This window comes from Adiantum capillus-veneris, chromosome 16 (assembly GCF_014529385.1).
Source record: "Adiantum capillus-veneris isolate H3 chromosome 16, ASM1452938v2, whole genome shotgun sequence".
Lineage (NCBI taxonomy): Eukaryota > Viridiplantae > Streptophyta > Polypodiopsida > Polypodiales > Pteridaceae > Adiantum > Adiantum capillus-veneris.
Genome location: NC_140946.1, coordinates 140,256,855 through 140,277,639, shown reverse-complemented (window position 1 = coordinate 140,277,639; position 20,785 = coordinate 140,256,855). Strand labels below are relative to the sequence as shown.

The window sequence follows — 20,785 nt, the reverse complement described above, 5'->3', positions numbered from 1 at the left end:
GTCATTCTAAGAAGGACATTGCTGACTTGAAAACCAAGCTGAAAAGTCAATTCGACATGAAAGATTTGGGTGAAGCCAATCACATTTTGGGTATGCGCATTACTCGTGATCGTAAGAAGAGGTTGTTGTAACTTTCTCAAAAAGAGTATGTGCACAAGGTTCTTGATCGTTTCAACATGCAGAAGGGGAAGGCCTTGAGTACTCCATTGCATGCATATTTGAAACTTAGCAAGAACGATTGTCCCAAATCTGCTGAGGAAAAAGCTACGATGGATAAAATTCCTTATGCTTCTGCTTGTGGTAGTCTCATGTATGCCATGGTGGCTACAAAACCTGACATTGCACATGCAGTGGGAGTTGTCAGCAGATTTATGTCTAACCCTGGTAAAAAGCATTGGGATGTTGTCAAGTCGATTCTCAGATACTTGAGTAGCATTGCAGATAGACAGTTATGCTATGGTTGTGGAGAGTCATCCATTCAGGGATTTGTAGACAGTGATTATGCAGGTTGTGTTGACAGTCGTAAATCAACAACAGGTTGGATTTACACATTTGTTGGTTCTGCTATTTCTTGGAGATCTGTTCTTCAAGATTGTACATCCATTTCTACCACAGAGGCAGAGTATGTTGCATTGAGTGAAGCATGCAAAGAAGCTATTTGGCTTGCTCGCCTAGTGAAAGATCTTGGATTGGAGCAGTGTACACCAGTTCTTCATTGTGACAGTCAAAGTGCTATTGCCTTGGCTAACAATCCAGTGTTTCATTCCATAACGAAACACATTGACGTGCGCTATCACTTCAGTCTCGTGAATGCCTGCCAAACAAGAGCCTTGATTTATTGAAGATTCCTACGTCAGAGAACACAACGGATGCACTCACTAAGAGTCTCTCCAGCCATTAGTTTCAACACTGTCGTGAGTTGATGGGCATTGGGTGAAGAGTGGTGCTCTTCCATTTTTATAGTCTCCCACATTGGCCATCAAGTGGGAGAATGTTAGGTTTAATGCCCATGTGGCCGACCGCCCATCACTAATTGCTGCTAACCCTAAGTGTACAGCCATACACTTGTGTGTGCCACTAACACTAAGTACAATGTGTATTGTGCCTTAGTGCATAAGATAAGAGAAAAAAAAGAAAGGGGGCATACAGTACATTGGCTCTCCCCCTTCAACCTGTGTGTGGCTATGGTGGTGTGTGTGTGAGTGTGTGCGTGCGTATTCTTCTTCCGTTGTGCTCCCAGCTCCTCCCCATCATATATAACAATACCACTCACACTGCCACAGGTAAATCTTCATTTGAAATTGTGTATGGGCATTCTATGTCTACTCGCTTCAAGTCTTTCTAATGTTGTACTTGCCGCTCATGATTTACTGCTAATCTTCATGATATTTATGCATGTGTGTATTCTGCCATTAAACACTCACAAGAAATTTACAATAAGTATGCTAACAAGGACCGCAAGGCACACCAATTGAAAGAAGGTGATTATGTTATGCTTCGCATTGAAAAACGAAGGATCAAAAGTGTTGATACTAATGTTTTTGTTAGACTTGCTCTTCGTTTTTACGGCCCATTCAAAATTCTGCTCTGATCAATGATGTTTTCTTTCGTTTAGACCTACCTTTACATTGGCAAATTCACAATGCTTTCCACATCAGTCTTTTAAGACCTTTCAGAGGACCCCCTACCTACACATTACATTTATGAGGATCCACCTTCACTTGTGGACCAAGAAGAAAAACTCACCCCTGCACAAATAGTTGATCACGAGACCACCACCACACGCGATGGCATAGTTTATAACCACTATCTTTTGACCTTTTAAAGGTCACTCTTGAGGGTGCCAGGTGGATGCCTGATTTTTTTCTGCAACTTCCCAGACCTTTTTCACACTTTCCATCACTCACAGTCCAGTTGATTCTTTCATGAGCAACAATTGAGGACAGTTGCTATCCCTGGTGGAAAGGATGTTACGAGACTTGGGACCCTCCTGTTGCATGTGGTTATGTCATAAAATATGATATCTAACTTTACCAAATGATTTTCTCATATTAAACAGATCATTTAATGTGGGAGAATAAACGGGAACAAGAGTTAGAATAGAGACATGTGCTTCTAGACCTATCTCAACACGGGACCAAAAGAAGAGATGGTTCCATCTCCATAGGGGTCCAAAAGGGAGATGGTCTACCAAAGAAAAATAAGTGCTTCTAGACTTATCTCAGTAGGGGACCAAGAGGAGAGATGGTTACATCTCAATATGGGTCCAAAAGGAGGTAGTCTATCAAAGAGCAACGTGCAACTAATGGAGCTTAAAAGACCTTAGGGTTAGCTTTATTAAAGACCTCCAATAGTTAGTGTTAGCAAGCTAGGGCTGAGCTTGAGGTGGGAACCCGACCTAAGCTTGAGGTGCTTGTCGTGCTTGATGACTAAGGTGCGTGCTTGATGACTAAGATGCGTACTTGATGACTAAGGTGCTTGAGGTGCTTGTCGTACTTGATGACTAAGGTGCGTGCTTGATGACTAAGGTGCTTGAGGTGCTTGTCATGCTTGGTGACTAAGGTACTTGAGGTGCTTGTCATACTTAACGAGGAAGGTGCTTGAGAAGCTTCCCATGCATTGGGGGTAAGGTGCTTGAGTCAAAAAGAGACCCTACAAACTTAATCAGGATGGTGCTTGAGAAGGTGGCTATGCATGAAAGTCCCAAAGTTAGGGGAACCTTTGACTTAACATTCCACTCACCCAAAGGACACCCCTTTTCTCAAAGTGTACATGGGACACATGTCACACTCTCCCTATGCTTAGACACATGGTGTGCTTGAATGCTATTGGTTGGGCTAAAGAGGGGTTCAATGAGCTTCTAGTTCCATCCAACAAATATCTAGATATTTTCAAGCTCTCTCTCTAAGTCGTAAGGAGGACACTTGTCCAAAGACTACCCATGTACTTGAATGCATGTTGCATGTGATTCGCTAGGGGGGAGAGGGGTCCGATGAGCTTGAAATATGTGTAAAAGCTAAAATTCATCCCAAGCAAGCAAGGGGGGTGCTGGGGGGATATACACCACACACACACACTCATTTTGTGGATTCATTCTCACTTGGTGAAAGTTGAGGAGCTCCACCTCCTTCTGCAAGATTGTGAGAAGTGAGAGCCTACACCAACACTCTTGGCTATGGAATGCAAATCCCACCTAGAGCCATGCTTCAATGCTTAAGCTTGCCATCTTCTCCATCTTCATTACTATGCTATTATGTATGCTAGCAAGAAGAGTGATGATAAGTGAGGAACTATTTATTTCTCCTACGGACTGTTTCTTCTTACTCTTCCCTATCCTCATTCCCCGCTAGCTCTCTCCACCTTCGAAGGTGTTTGAGGCCTTCGGACTGAAGCTTGGGATAGTTAATGCTTTCTACAAAGTTTATGTTATGCTTGTGATACATGAAGCTTTCCATCTTCATTGCATCACCTAGGTCACAAGGAACACAAAGATTGTATTGTACCGAGTCTCTCTTGATGGGAGAAACTATAATACAAATGCCTTTTGGAGGGAGGACTGGCTCCGTATGAATCTAGTCCGACAATTGTTGTCATGTTCTCTAAACTCTCTCTCTTGCAAAAGTATTGTTCATGCCAAGTTAACTAAGTACCATGTTTATGTTGCTACCATCAATCAAGTTCACCCGCTACGCTCACAAAGTAATCTCACAAAAGTGCTTCACCTAATTTCCTAATTCCGCTACTCTCAAAGATCATAGGCCATTTCCATTACATTGGTATCAGAGCATTTGGTTTCTCTTTTCTTGCTTAAGAAGAGAGGTCCTTAAGTATCCTATTTAATGGTTGATTTTGTTAATTATATTACGGTAAGTGGGACTGGGATCCATTATCGGTTTTGTTGAGCCCACTATGTGGGATATGGTGCACACCTCGGGAGCTTTGGTCTTAATAATGGCGTCTTTATAGGCTTGCCTACGGCTTTACCATTATTGAGCCATGAGAAGTCCGAAAGGAGCTATCCCTTGGCAACTTTGCTATGCTAGACTCACTCCACTACTCTCTATAATTAACCAATTCGAGCCGTGGGTGTAGATACTTAAGTGCCTGTTTTAAAAGGCTAAGAGGAGTAGCAACTAAGGTTTTGAATTGCCAAAGCATGCACTAAGTAAACACATAAGTTTAATTAACATGGCCGACAATAACCAAGAGAGTAGAATGAACATTGATAACTTTGAGTTTGCACATGAAGGTGCTAATGATGATGCTCCATGTTTGTTAATTATCTTGTTACTAGGTTGCAACAAGCTATGGGCAACCCCGCTTTGCAAGACAAAGTTACTCAACAATTTCGTGCTTATGGGATTTGATTTCCTCTCCAAGAGGAGAGAGAGCTTAGGAGGCCTCTTGATGAGACCCCCAAAAGAAAACTCTCTCCCATACGAGAGAGGAATCCAAAGAACAAGAAAGTAATGAATCTCTAAGTTCCTCCGAAGATGTGGCTCCACAAAGACGGCGGACTAAACGATTGCCAACTCCTCCCAAGAGGAAACGGTTAACCCATAGTCCTTCTCCTTGTCACTCCGAAAGGGAAGAGAGGAAACAAAAGAAGAAAAGGGAAAAAAAGAGGTCACCCTCTTCTTCACCTTTCTTCTCTTCCGCCGAAAGCAATAGCTATTCTCCTAGAGATCTAGCCTTCATGGCAACGGCAAAGCCCCAAAGACATGGAGAACTCTACGAGTTTCCATCAAGAAGCAATTCCTTGCAAGCGACGCAAAGGACAAAGTGCTCACCGAATGGCGGAGTTTGAGGCTTCTCTATCATGAGTCTATCCACAAATATGTGGACAAGTTTTGGGATTTACATCTCAAGGCTACTGTCTTTCAAAAGATAGACTTTGATGAGCAAAAACAACAATTCTGTGTGGGATTACCCAAAGAGATGGCCGCGTATGTCAACTCTCAATGGCTGGTTCTATCACCAAAGTAATCCACCATACCATGGTTGCTTCGTGCATCAATTTCCAACAAGGGGCTAGACGGAATGTCAAGCCCATGGAAAATAAAGACAAAAGTGATGCTAAGAGGAAAACCAATGCCCAAAATTCTTACCAAGCCTATTCGAACAACAACAACAATCGATCCAAGGAGAAGGGAGTTTAGAAAGGTAAATATGATCTCTCTCCTAAAGAGCTAGAAGTTTTTTTTAAGGACCACAAATGTTTTAAGTGTGGGTAGCAAGGCCATGGTTATCGTCCTTGCCCCAAGAGAATTGCCCGCAATGAAACTTCTAGAGCCTCTATGTTTGAAGCTCCAAAAGAGGATTCTCATTGTCAAAGATTTCAGCATGATGCCTTTATTTTGTTTGACCTTGGTTCAACTCACAACTTCATATTCATGGAGTTGACCACTAAGCTAGGCATACAAACCCACAAGATGGGAGATGCATTGAAAGCCAATGGAGCTATCAAGGGACAAGACATCTCAGTTACTTCCTTAATTGGAAAATTAAGGCTTCATGTCCAAAGCTATGTGGACAAAAAGGATTTATTCATCTCCCCTCTCAAACATGAGAATGTTATCGTTGGGGCACCATGGTTTAACCACATGGCTCCCAACATGAAGTTCCCTAAAAGGAGAATCTACTTCACCTTCAGGGAAAAGAGCATGTACATAGATGCTCATGAGTCGGGGGACACCATATCCCTGCAATAAAGGGAATCAAGAGGAATTAGCTTTGTCTAATTTCCTAAATGGATTCCAAGATGTTTTCATCGATGACATCCCTAGTGAGCTACCTCTAAAATGAGGGATGATGACCATGCAATTGAGCTCCTACCAAGAAGCTCACCACCTAACAAGCCTCCTTATCAAGTTTCACGAGATCAACAAGAGGAGATCATGAGGCAAGTGCATGAATTGGTGGAAAAAGGGATGGTGAGGTCTAGCTCCTCTCCATTTTGTTCACCATTGCTTTTAGTGAAAAAGAAAGATGAACCATATCACATGTGTGTTGACTATAGAGCACTAAATAAGATCACTATTAAAAATAGATTTCCCGTGCCATGGTCGAAGATCTATTTGATAATTGACAAGTTTTGGCTTGACAAATTCTCCAGATGCATTCAAACTCATGACGGACAAAAATTTTCAGGCCATTCAAATTCTCTTGAGGAGTACAAGGGACACCTCCAGGTAATCTACCAAGTTGTGAGAGAGAATAAGCTTTTCATTAATTTAAAAAAAAAAGTGAATTTTTCCTACAAGAGATTCAATATTTAGTTCACATTATCTCTAAAGATGGCACCCGTATGGATCCAACAAAGTTAGAGGTAATAAAAGGATGGCCTAATCCAAGGAATCTATAGGAGGTACGAAGCTTCATAGGTATGTGTGCATACTATAGATGCTTCATTAAAAAAACATTCTCTCTAATAGTAAGCTCATTACATGACTTAACAAAAAAGAACATTAAGTATTCATGGACTACAAAAGTGCAAGAAGCTTTTGAAGAAGCTTAAGGAGAATCTTATCCCTCAACATGTGCTCACACTACTAGATCTCTCAAAGCCATTTGAGGTCCAATGTGATGCTTGTGATGATTGTCTTGGAGCTATTCTGCTTCAAGAAGGGCATGCCATAGCATATGAGAGTCAAAGACTCAACTTCGATAAGTGAGTATTGGGCAAATACGAAAAAGAGCTACTAGCTATTCTATATGCCCTAAACAAGTCGAAACACTATCTCTTGGGGACTCCATTCATCCTACGAATGGATCACAAAGCCTCAAGAACTTCATGATGCAAACCAAGCTCTCCGACAAACAAATGAGGTGGGAAAATTTTCTTTTGCAATTTAAATTTCATATTGCTCACCTTGTTGGCAAGCACAATCAAGTCGTTGATGCACTTTCACAACGGCCAAGGGTAAATGTGCTACTGACCAAGACTTTAAGTACGTAATTACAGCCTTTGCAATAGGGAAGAAAAAAGAACCATTCACCTTGAAGGATGGCTATCTTCCAAATGGAAATCGGTTATGTGTTAATCACTTATACAATAATAACGTCATGTATGAATCCCATACTTCTCCTTATGCGGGTCAAAGAGAGATTCCATAGTCTACTCTTCGAGGAGTATAAATGTATTTCTGTTGGTCTATCACGGAAAGTAAACATATAAGAATGTGTTTCAAAATGCGTGGTATACCAAAAGTTGAAATTTGATCGAGGGAAGCAACTTGGATTGTTTCAGTCGATAGGCTTACAAGAAAACACACTCTATGCCTATTAAGGCACATCAAATGGAAACCTCTTCAGATCTCAAATTTTTAAACATCATGGATTTGAAACATCCATAGTGTCGGATAAAGATTCTAGAATGACCAGTAATTTCTAGAAGGGTCTCTTTTGGAATCTAGGAAGTAGATTAAATTTCTCTTTCAGCTTATAATCCACAAATAGATGACCAAAGTGAAATAACTAATCTAACAATCCTTGAATATACTAAAAGCCTATGTCATGGAAGTAGATCAACATTCTCAATGATCGAAGTACCCACCTCTTATAGAGTATGCATACAATGACGTTGTACATACTTCTATGGGGAAAGCACCTTTCAAGGTATAGAGGGACGATCCAAAAGTCCTTACTATTTAAAGTACATGGGAAGATCTTCGCCTGCTGATGAATATAGCTGAGACTCACAAGAATCTTTTCCAAAGATTAAAGAGGTTATATCCATCTCAAAGAAAAGGCAAACATGGATGTTGCTAATAAGCATAGAAGAGCCTTAGCCTTTACGAAAAATGATTAGATCTTGCTAAAGTTTCTCAAGGCTCATCTAAGGCATACTACGGGCAAGAATCTTTCGGGCCACGAAGAGTATTATGCTAAACTAGCAAAAAGATACTATGGTCCTTTTTAAATTTCGAAGCCAGTCAATGAGATGGCTTATCAATTAAAGTTGCCCAACCATTGGCTCATACACAATGCTTTCCATGAGAGCCTACGTAAGCCTTACCAAGGAGCGCCATCAAAAGAAGCAATAGTTGTAAACCCTCCAAAAATTGAAGATCAAGAAGAAGTACTTCAATCTAAGTCCATCCTATGACATGGAGACAAGGTATTAAGAACGGTAAGATTATTTGACGATATCTTATTAAGTTAAAAAATTATCCTTTTAAAGATGCTAAATGGATGCAAGGAATCTAGCTTAAGGATAATATGAACCTTGTCAATGCTTACAATGTTGCAGTAGAGTAAGCATATGGAAATGCATTTTAAATGAAAAATGTTTTTGTCTTATAGGACTGGTTCTCTTTTTATTGTACACAAATTTAAATAGTATGCATGCTTGGAATCATGTTTGTGGTGACGACATCTCCCAAACACCAAGTAGAACTTGTCACTCTACTTTGGAAGTATGATATGGACTAAAGAGCAGACATGCTTGCGGCACCTACATCTCCCAAGCACCAAATGGACTAGTCATCCATCTTGGAATGATGTCGTAGGATAAAAAGGGATCCTCTACCGGCTAAGAAACATAGACTAATGACTAAGCTTTATCTTCTCTACCTCAAAGTCAACTACGACTATGATTTCAAGAGAGAGGTAATGTCATAAAATATAATATTTAACTTTACCAAATGATTTTCTCATATTAAACTGATCATTTAATATGGAAGAATAAAAGGGAACAAGAGTTAGAATAGAGACATGTGCTTCTATACCTATCTCAAGACGGGACCAAAAGGAGAGATGGTTGCATCTCAATAGGGGTCCAAAAGGGAGATGGTCTACCAAAGAGCAATGTGCAATAAGTGCTTCTAGACTTATCTCATCAGGGGACCAAGAGGAGAAATGGTTACATCTCAATACGGGTCCAAAAGGAGGTAGTATATCAAAGAGCAACGTGAAACTAATGGAGCTTAAAAGACCTTAGGGTTAGCTTCATTAAAGACCTCCAATGGTTAGTGCTAAAAGTCCTTTGACCTTAGGCAAGCTAGGGTTGAGCTTGACGTGGGATCCCGACCTAAGCCTGAGGTGCTTGTCGTGCTTGATGACTAAAGTGCTTGAGGTGGTTGCCGTGCTTGATGACTAAGGTGCTTGAGATGCTTGTCATGCTTGAGGACTAAGGTACTTGAGGTGCTTGTCATACTTAATGAGGAAGCTGCTTGAGAAGCTTCCCATGCATGGGGGGTAAGGTGCTTGAGTCAAAAAGAGACCCTACAAACTTAATAAGGAAGGTGCTTGAGAAGCTTCCCTTGCATGGGGGGTAAGGTGCTTGAGTCAAAAAGAGACCCTACAAACTTAATAAGGAAGGTGCTTGAGAAGCTTCCCATGCATGGGGGGATAAGGTGCTTGAGTCAAAAAGAAACCCTACAAACTTACTGAGGATGGTGCTTGAGAAGGTTCCTATGCATGAAAGTCCCAAAGTTAGGGGAACGTTTGACTTAACATTTCACTCACCCAAAGGACACCCCTTTTCTCAAAGGGTACATGGGACACATGTCACACTCTCCCTATGCTTAGCCACATGGTGTGCTTGAATGCTATTGGTTGGGCTAAAGAGGGGTCCAATGAGCTTCTAGTTCCATCCAACAAATATCTAGATATTTTCAAGCTATCTCTCTCTCTCTCTAAGGGGTAAGGAGGACACTTGTCCAAAGACTACCCATGTACTTGAATGCATGTTGCATGTGATTGGCTAGGGGGGAGAGGGGTCCAATGAGCTTGAAACATGTGTAAAAGCTACAACTCGCCCCAAGCAAGCAAGGGGGGTGCTGGGGGGATATACACCACACATACACTCATTTTGTGGATTCATTCTCACTTGGTGAAAGTTGAGGAACTCCACCTCCTTCTCCAAGCTTGTGAGAAGTGAGAGCCTACACCAACACTCTTGGCTATGGAATGCAAATCCCACCAAGAGCCATGCTTCAATGCTTAAGCTTGCCATCTTCTCCATCTTCATTACTATGCTATTATGTATGCTAGCAAGAAGAGTGATGATAAGTGAGGAACTATTTCTTTCTCCTATGGAATGTTTCTTCTTCCTCTTCCCTATCCTCATTCCCCGCTTGCTCTCTCCACCTTCGAAGGTTTTTGAGGCCTTAGGACTGAGGCTCGGGATAGTTAATGCTTTCTACAAAGTTTATGTTATGCTTGTGAAACATGAAGCTTTCCATCTTCATTGCATCACCTAGGTCACAAGGAACACAAAGATTGTATTGTACCTAGTCTCTCTTGATGGGAGAAACTATATACAAATGCCTATTGGAGGGGGATCGGCTCCGTATGAATCCGGCCCTCAACTATTGTCATGTTCTCTAAACTCTCTCTCTTGCAAAAGTATTGTTCATGCCAAGTTAACTAAGTACCATGTTTATGTTGCTACCATCAATCAAATTCACTCGCTATGCTCACAAAGTAATCTCACAAAAGTGTTTCACCTAATTTCCTAATTCCGCTACTCTCAAAGTTTATAGGCCATTTCCATTACAGGTTAACTGCAATTGGGATAACTAGCTTAATGGTTAATTATGTGCTGTCTATTTGAATTTTACTAACAGTGAGTGCATGATGGTTTGTAGATTGGAATTCTGGGAGTTGACGAGGAGGCATCGACAAATAATAATTCTCTCAGTCATTTTATTCTAGCACAGTATTTCAGCCACTATGGCTACTTTGCAAATAGGACAGTGAGAACTGGCCCTAAGAGGGTCATGCAATAAGTAGTGTGTACCACTCATAACTAAAGTGGGACTTAAGTGTAAAAGAGGGGCTTCCAATTTTTGGCACCAATAATAAATCAAATATCAAATACCAAACTCCACAAGAGGTGCCGGGGAGTTTGGGGCTAAAATCTTTAGGCCTTTCTTGTGTAGATTCTCTTAATTTCTCCCTTCCCTCTCTCTTATGCTATGTTGTGGTTCTTTGTGTACTCTATGATTATGTCTACATCTATTACACCCCTCTTACACTCCCTTACACTCTTCCCTTGTCAAATTATTCTCTTGTGGTGCGTGTGTGCTGTCATAGTCTAGGTGTGTGTGAGTACTTGGTAATTGGAAGGGATGGTGAAAGGTTGACGAGCAAAGGTTGGGAATTGAAAGCAAGCAACCGTTCTCCCCATCTCCCCTTCCAACATAACCTATGCTTGCACCTTGAAGGCATGTAACACTTCGTAAGACTCCGATATGGGTGGCAATGATATTGCTAGACAAGGGCTATTGAAATAGAACGTCTTGCTTGGCATTGCCTTGTATGCCAAGACAGATCATTGGATGGTTTTTCCATCTCATCCCATGGTGAGAAAGTCGTTTGCAGACTCGAAAACAATAGACCTCATGCATCCCAAATGGCCACTCAATATTCCACAGGTTCTCCATTGTCACTGCAAATGAGTAGTACTAGACTCAAAGCCAGACAACAAGAATTCGCGATAATATTGTTACGTATGTTGATTCTAGGATATATCCAACTCCGCTATTGCAAGCAAGCTTTGATATAGAGTGAGAGTCTTGTCGTTGACATCGTCATGAAAATCGATGAAGCTTTGTTGTTATGAAATAGCATTGTACTTGGATTGGTGCAAATACTCACAAATTGTTTTGATTTTTATTTTAATTGTAAAACATTTAAAGTTATAAAAAATTTCATGCATCCTACTTAAATTTCAGACCTTCTTGGTGTTATTATGTTTCATTATAGTCAATGTACAAAGAAGCCTGGACACAACTCCTATGCATTTACAGACACAAGATATCTGATTGTGCGATGAGTAAGAACTACCACATTTTACATTGAGAACACAATGAAATGAATGCACTAATAATTACACGGTGCCATAGTAATGGCGCTTTCTCTCGTATTATAAAAATTGGGGAGGATTGTGCAAACTCGCCCATGCAAGGAGACTTGCATGTTTTCTTTTTGCAAAGGTAAAATGGGAACAACATTTAAAAGTGAACATATTTCAAATTATCCATATCATCACTTTATATAAACTTTAACTCTTCTTATGGCTCTTTTACAAGGTACACGGCTCAAAATTGACGCATCTGTTGGGGTATAAAGCCCAATGTGGTCGCCCAGGTAAGTGGGCAGGCCGCCAGGTATGTACACATATTCTTTTGTAAAAACCTAATAAGAACTCACTATGCTCTACACATTACAGTAGAGCGAGTTCACCATATCATCGTGCTCTTCTTCTCGCACTCTCTCTCGCGTCGCACTTCCGCTCGTACTCCTTCAACTGGTATCAGAGCTCAGATCGAGGCTCGGGGCAGGATTTGTAGGTAGCCAGTCATCTGCTCAGATTGGTTTGACAGGCGAAGACACGGCCCCAAATCTTGTGGAAAAGCCCGAAGGGCTTGGTGTTCTCAGAATTTCATTCTGAGGTCATCTCGGCCACCGTTCGGCTTCGACAAACTTCTGCGCAGGCCATTTTCGACTACGTGGTCTCAGCGGGTGCAGATCCGACTCTGGAAATTTGGGGTTTCGGCCTACGATTGCAGGTGCTGAGGATATCGGCACTCCCAGAGTGTTGATTTGTGGTTGTCTACACATCAAAGGACGGCCCATAGTTCTTGGAGGCGTGTCCCATACGACACTGGCGCATCTACACACAGACTGTAGGCGACATCCACTAGTTCATCAGGTAGCTTGTGTTTGCTGCTTGATATTCCAGATTTCATCCTGACATTGTAGGTACTTCCACATCGGATGTATTGTCAGAGATGATGTATGTCTGTTGAGGGTTTGCTGGCTGTGAGTCACGCAACAAACAACCACCGCAGCGGTTACAACATATAGTGGGAAATTTGTGGATGTATGATTTTGTGGGAAGTCTATGTATTGTCAGATTTACTGCAGCCTTTGTTGAGGGTCGAGTGAGGTTTTATTGAGCTGGGGGATTCTCGAATGTTGAGATCCTTTCGGTGATACAAGTCTTGGAGCGATCCCTCGAGCACCCTTAGATAGGGAGCTAGGATGTATTGACTGTGAGTTAGACAATTGGGATTGCATCTTTGCTTTATTGCCGTTGAGGCATTGTCGCAGTCTATGCTTACAGGATAGAGACAGGACAGTGAGAGACAATACAAGTGCAGGACAGGTTTACCCGCAGCTTACAGTGTGAGAGAGAATGTTTTTTTTTTGAGTTGTTTTTTGGTCTATTTTTGAGTACACCAGAGCCATTTTACAAAGGAGACTCTACCGAAATTTTTGCAGAATCTGAAGCTTTCTTGGTTCATCTGACAGGTTGATATTGGTTCAGAGGTCAGTTTACAGGGGAAACTCTGCCAAATTTTTCCCAGGAAAGTAAACTACTGTGAAGCATAGCTATGGCTGGATCACAGGACACTGCTCTTTACAATATCAAGAAGTTGGATGGAACCAATTTCCCATTGTGGAAGAAGCAGATTTGGCACGTGTTGGTACAAAAGAAGCAGATAAAACCTATAAAGCTCAAGGGGATAAAACCACAAGATATGGACGAAGATGAATGGAGCAAAATGGATGAATTGGCACTTTCTACCATTATGCTGACTTTGGCATAAAGCGTTTACTTCAATGTAGTAGACGAGATGTCGGCTTATGAAGCATGGACAAAGCTTAGTGATCTTTATGAGAAGCAGAGGGCAGCTTCACAGGTATACTGGCTTAAGAAGCTTGTTGACTTGAAGATGAAAGAAGGGACACCTATGTCCAATCATCTGAATGAATTCAACACCATCTACAGTCAGTTGTCAGCTCAAGGTGTCAAGTTTGATGAACCTGTTAGAGCTATGTTCCTATTGATCACATTGCCGGAAATTTGGGACACTTTTCGCACAGCTTTGAGTAATTCTGCACCTCCAGATGGTTTGAACATAGCAGGTGTAGAAGGAAGTCTGCTTACTGAAGAAACCGATAGAAAGACAATGGACAAAGGCAAAGGAACAGCCTTAGTTGTTAGGGGAAGGACCAAAGAAAAGTACAAAGGTGGAAAGAGGAATCAGTCTCGTAGCCCGCAGTGCTAAAGGCAAGAGTGACATAGAATGCTACCATTGTGGCAAGAAGGGTCACATGAAAAGAGACTGCAGAGAATGGAAAGCAAAAAAAGGCAAAGAGAAAGCTAAAGACCATAATGAGAAGAACAAGTCCTCAGTGAAGATTCAAGAAATAAATGTGACAAACACTGTTGCAGAGGATGACAGTCTAGTGTCAGGAGACATCTACTTCTTGAAGAATACAATGGACTCAGCTCTTCTTACAACATCTGATGGAAATGCACTGAGTGACTGGATTATAGAGTCAGGGGCATCACTTCATGTGTCTCCAAACAAGGAGTGGTTTACCTCTTATGTGACCACTAAAGATCATGTTCGGCTAGGCAATGGGCAGACATGTGAGATCTTAGGTGTTGGAGATATTCAATTGAAGTTTTAGAATGGCTCTTCTTTCACGCTGAAGAATGTGAGACATGTTCCCGCAATTACAAAGAGCTTGATCAGCACAGGTTTACTTGATGATGCTGGCTACGTCACCACTTTTGGACAGAACATGTAGAAGATATCCAAGGTTTCTATGACAGTAGCACATGGAGTAAATTCTGGAGGACTTTACATGATTTATGTATCAAATGTCTCTAAAAATGTAATCAATGTAACTGAGCAGCCGAACGTTTCTTTGTGGCATAGCCGGTTAGGACATATGTCCAAGAAGGGAATGGAAATATTGTCTCGTTCTGGTTATTTGCCTGGATTGTCATTTAATGATTTTGAATTCTGTGAACATAGTCTGTATGGTAAGCAAACACAGGAGCCACATAAGCATAGAAGCAGTAGAAGAGATACACAGTTGGCACTTGTTCATAGTGATTTGTGTGGACCTATGCCTAACCTATCTCTAGGGGGAGCTTCTTACTTTATGACATTTATAGATGATTACTCGAGGAAAGTATGGGTTTACTTTCTTAAGCACAAGGATGAAGCGTTTAGTGTTTTCAAAACGTTTGTGACACTTCTGGAGAATCAGAGTGGCAAGAAGCTTAAATGCTTACGCACTGACAATGGTGGAGAGTATGTTTCAAAGGCCTTTCAAGACTTTTGTGAGTCAAAAGGTATAAAACGTGAACTTACTGCTCCTTACAATCCTCCTCAAAATGGTGTTGCTAAGAGGATGAATAGGACCATACAAGAGAAGGTCAGAAGTATGTTGTCTAATGCACAACTGCCAAATGGGTTTTGGGCTGAAGCTGTATCAACAGCTGTTCATCTTATAAATAGATCTCCTAGCAAGGTTTTGCAGAAGGATTCAGTGGGCAGAGATGGTATGGTCAGGCAAAATGCCCTCATACAAGCATCTCAGAGTCTTTGGTTGTGAGGCATATACTCATGTTCCAAAGGAATTTAGGAACAAACTTGAGCCAAAGAGTAGAAAGTGCATCTCTTCTAGGCTATGGTAATTCTGGTGAGATGGGGTACAGACTTTGGGATCGCGAATCCAGAAAGGTTATCCGTAGCAATGATGTTCACTTTAATGAAGCCAAATATCATTCTAAACCAGAGAGGGTTGAGGAGATTAGAAGAGTTGTCTTCCAAGAAGATGGACCTGCACGTGCAAGACAAAATGTCAGGGCTCAAGAGGAGCAAGGACAGGATAGAGTGGAACCACAGGTTGTGGCTGAGCTTGAGCCACCTATTGTGCGTAGATCTGGACGTATCATGCGACCTCCTGATAGGTTTGTTCCATCTATGAACTATGTCATGTTGACTGATTGCAATGAGCCTTCATGTTACAAGGAAGTAGTGCAAATGAAGGACTCCGGGAATTGGCAATTGGCCATGCAGTCAGAGATAACAGCTCTGCATAAAAACCAGACATGGAAGCTAGTTAAATTACCATAGGGCAAAAAGGCTCTACCTTGTAAATGGGTTTACAGGTATAAGATCACCGCTCATGATAGTCAGCCAAAGTACAAAGCAAGGCTTGTTGCCAAGGGCTTTAAGCAAGAACAAGGCATTGACTTTGATGAAGTCTTCTCTCCGGTGGTCAAGATGACTACATTGAGATGCTTTCTTGCATTGGTTGCCATATTAGATTTGGTGTTGCACCAAATGGATGTCAAGACAGCGTTCTTGCATGGTGATTTAGATGTGGAAATTTACATGCAGCAGCCAGAAGGGTTTGTTGAGAAAGGCAAGGAAGATTTGGTATGCCAGGTGTTAACGAGTCTTTATGGCTTAAAACAATCACCGAGGGCATGGTACCATAAGTTCCACAAGTTTATGCTTTCAAACGTAGTGAATTCGATCACTGTCTATATACAAAGAAGGCTAAGGATGGCAGTTGGCTGATCCTTATTTTGTATGTGGATGACATGTTGATAGCTGGCAAGCACTTAGAAGAAATTTCAGCTTTGAAGTCAAAGATGGCAAAATCGTTTGACATGAAAGACATGGGTGAGGCAAGTCATATACTTGGTATGCGCATTGAGAGAGACAGATCAAAGAAGTTGATTTGGTTATCTCAAACAGAGTATATTGACAAGGTTTTGCAACGTTTCAATATGGAGAAGGGAAAGGCATTGAGTGTTCCATTGCCACCATATGTGAAACTTAGCAAACAAGATTGTCCTGTGTCTGAGGAAGAACAGGCTGAAATGGATAAGATTCCATATGCGTCTGCAGTGGGTAGTTTGATGTATGCAATGATTACTACTCGCCCAGACATTGCATTTGCAGTGGGAGTAGTAAGTCGATACATGTCAAACCCAGGCAAGAAACATTAGGAGGCAGTGAAAGGAATATTGAGATACCTGAAAGCTACAAAGAGTATGCGTATATGCTATGGGAGTCAGGAGCTAAGTGTAAAGGGTTTTACAGACTCAGATTATGCAGGTGACTTAGACAACCGAAGGTCTACGTCAGGGTATGTCTTTACATTGGCTGGTGGAGCAGTATCATGGCGTTCTAGATTACAAGATTGTGTTACTCAGTCTACTACAGAGGCTGAATATGTTGCAGCATCAGAGGCATGCAAAGAATCAATTTGGCTTAATCGACTAGTAACAGATTTGGGAATCAAAGAAGAGATGCCTGTGTTATATTGTGATAGTCAAAGTGCTATACAATTGGCTCGCAATCCAGTTTATCACTCAAAGACAAAGCATGTGGATGTGAAGTATCATTTCATCAGGGAAATGCTTGAGGATAAGCAACTGCAGCTTGTCAAAGTTCACACCACAGAAAATCCTGCTGATCTACTTACAAAAGGACTTCCCTCAGAGAGCTTTGCGCATTTTCGCAAGCAGTTAGGTGTAGGGTAGTACATCACTTCTCTACATCTCTTGTATATTAGCTTGTATAGTAGCTTCTCTCACAATTAAAGTCCAAATGGGAAGTCCTTTTGTAGTAGATCAGCAGGATTTTTGTGGTGTGAACTTTGACAAGCTGCAGTTGCTGGGGTATAAAGCCCAATGTGGTCGCCCAAGTAAGTAGGCGGGCCGCCAGGTATGTACACATATTCTTTTGTAAAAACCTAATAAGAACTCACTATGCTCTACACATTACAGTAGAGCGAGTTCACCATATCGTCGTGCTCTTCTTCTCGCACTCTCTCTCGCGTCGCACTTCCGCTCGTACTCCTTCAGCATCACGACCTTAACATATTAGAGACCGTACAAATTAAGAAAAAAAAACTTGCTTAACCTTAACGTATTAGAGACGGTATAAACTAAGAGAAAAAAACTTGCTTTGGTGAAAGGTAACAAGCTCTCTCTCTCTCTCTCTCTCTCTCTCTCTCTCTCTATCCCCATCAATTTCTTCTCCATGAATATATACTCTTTTTGAATCTTCAAATGACACAACCACACTCACACAATGAAAAGAATGCACACAATAGAGCGAGATTGAATCACATAATTAATACGATAAAAATGCTAGGGACATGTTTAGCCATATCAAAATTAGGACATGAAGATCATGGTGTTGTAAACACAAGATTATGTCAACTTAAGGTAGCAGGATTTGTGAAAAATGAAACACAAGCTCTCTCTCTCTCTCTCTCTCTCCAAGATTTTCTCTCGTGCGTTCCTTTTTGCTTTGATCCTTCAACTCAATTCAATTCAATCCATATGGGGGCTAATGAAGCACTGTAGTTTCCTTTAGTTTCCTTTAGTGCTAGATGCTAAATGTCAATTTGCATATGTGCTGATATATTCTATAGATGTTATATAGCGAGGCCCACCAAACAAGACTAGTTAATTTGCTCGGAAGTTTTCGCCTTTAAAGCAATAGGCCTAAGGCAGACTCTGCTCTTGATGTGCAGGTAACAGGTTGACTTGCAAGAGAATCCACCGTCATTTTCACAAATTAGCAGTAATAGTGTTAGTGACGATCAAGTTTTGGGCGCAGCAATAATAAGAGATGTCGGTGGAGGAGGAGAGAAAACCTTTCTTCTATGGCTCCTCTCTCCCACCACTGCCAACATCTTCAGCAGCTTCGCTTTCAGCATTTTCAATTGTTCCACCTCAGCAGAGTAGGAGACCGCCCTCCTCACGGTACTCTTCTTGGAGACCAACACGCAGAGATTCCCTCTTTCTCCTCTTCGGTACCCTACTCGGCTGCATCCTCTTGAAACTCGCCTTTGTAGCCTCCCATCTGTCATCTTCCCAGCAACAAGAGCACCAAATTGCTGCAAAACAAAAACTTGATTTCTTGGTTGTAGGTGATTGGGGCCGCCGGGGTCTGTACAATCAATCTCAAGTTGCTATCCAGGTATTCATTGCCCATTTCAAGAAAGAGGAAGTGTGTCTTGTTTAAGAAAGGACTTTCATTCATTGTTATTTTGTGAGAGTCAACCGTGTGGCATATTTTTGATCTTTTGTTTAAATCAGATTAGTCTGCTTGGCATCCAAGGTTTGCAACTACATCCCCAAAGCAATCCGCTTCATGAGAGACACTTGATCATACAGAGCTACAAGTTGATCCCAAATTATTTTCGTGTCTTTCCTCAGTCGTATGTGATTGATAACTGATAGTTTACTGTTGAGGATAGTGAATGATTGATTTGAATCAAGCATTGACATGCCCCCACAACTTTGCTTCGGTAGGATCCTTTAGCTTCTTGACGTTGCTACCGACATAGTGTCAAGTCATGTAAGAGTTGAAAATGGTTGTCATCATGGCTTTCCAAATGGCCTAATTCTCGCCATTCAATTGCCTATCCGTAGGAAAGGTGGGGAGAGTAGGAATTTTGATTGGTTAGTGTCACCTTTTGGTCGCTCAAAAGGGAATTGTGGTTCAATTGTTAGGCTTCCATTGAGGAAAATAAATGATATTACCTCATGGGTTGACACCTCTTTATTTGGTGTTCTCAGATCTTATATTTTGTTGGTCTTGAACTTCGAGTCCATACACGGAACGAGGGACTCGGCTTTCCGCTAGAATTTGTGTTCACATGCACATGGCCGGAAATGCCTTGTGCACAAACTTTCCACAGGGTTTAGTACCATCGTCTTCTTGCATGGGAACGTTCTCTAATCATAGGCTCATGAATGGGGACCATCCATTGTCAAGTGTAGCGGAATTGAAATGGTGAAGACCTAGACTTTACACATCCACAAATCTTTACTTCTTTCCTTGCGTTAATGTGTGCTACTTAGCATGAGAGATGGTTCCTTTTATTTCCCTGGAGCGAGAGAGAGAGAGAGAGAGAGAGAGAGAGAGAGAGAGAGAGAGAGAGAGAGAGAGAGAGAGAGTTGCACCCGATGGGAAATGTCTTTTGTGGTAACTCTTCGAGATGAAGCATCTCCGGGGCTCATTTGATCCACCTTTGGATCCGTCGTGATGAGGGGTTGCTAATGGTCACCAAGGGGTAGATTTGGGGCTGATTTGTGCTCCTGATGTGAGAGGAATCAAGGGCTGAAAACTGGCTACAAAAATGCAGATCTGAGTGTGAAAACGTAGCCATTTTGTTGCGTAAAGCAGGGCTGAAAGCGTAGATGATGATGATGCTGATGGACAGCAATTGGAGCACTCTATGCGGCGAGGGAGTGGCCGAGAAGAGGCTCAATGGTTTGCCGAAGTACCGGGTTGCAGCGGAGAGGCTAGCGTTAGCAAATCCAGGCCATGACCGGTGAGGGGAAGGGCTGAAAACTGAAAACGCTGGGTTCAATTCGCTGCTGATGCAGAACATTGGGCTGATGTGCGTCTTGGGAGCATAACACTTGTTGATGCAACGCTAGGGCTGCTCTCACTTTCTGGCTCATGTGATCCAAATTGCTAGCTCCGTTGCTCCCTTTCCAGGCTAAGATACTAGGTAAGAACTTTTTAAGGCTTAGGTAGGGCAAAAGTTGAAGACAAAGTTATAAAAATAAAGTACTAAAATGATTTAATAATACTCTACCTCGGCTAAGTTTCTGGGTGAAACTGTTGCACATCTACCACCCGGGGAATCTGATTGATGCCAGGAATGATTGTTGGATTCCTCTAACCTAAAATTACATGCACGTCATGCGAGATGCTCACCATAGTGTTACATCTGTCAAAATGCTTGTACAATTCGTTTATGCTAGAGGGTTTCAAAATTGAAAAGCCTAATCTAATGGACTCATTCGGACATGCAGGTCGTGTGAACAAGCTCACAAAATTATCGATACTAATCTTCCTAGGGTTCTTGACACTCCTATCTAGGGATAGGTGGAAAATTGGCTCCAGAAGTCGATGAAGCATGTTCAGGTGGCACACAAAGCCATGTGTAGGTGACATCCATACCGATGTTGGATTGCATAACATTT

General features: G+C 41.7%; 1 protein-coding gene across 2 annotated transcripts in view; it reads left to right on the top strand.

Annotated features, from left to right (window-relative positions):
- Positions 1-18,321: 18,321 nt before the first annotated feature.
- LOC147439965 (purple acid phosphatase 7-like) overlaps positions 18,322-20,785 on the top strand; it is a 91,128-nt gene continuing 88,664 nt past the window's right edge. The window contains exon 1 of one of the 2 annotated variants that reach the window (XM_086485675.1): positions 18,322-18,764. In XM_086485675.1, the coding sequence (XP_086341801.1) occupies positions 18,414-18,764 (351 nt within the window). In that variant the 5' untranslated portion in view covers positions 18,322-18,413. The remainder of the gene's footprint in view (positions 18,765-20,785) is intronic. The other variant, XM_086485676.1, reaches the window with a different exon arrangement.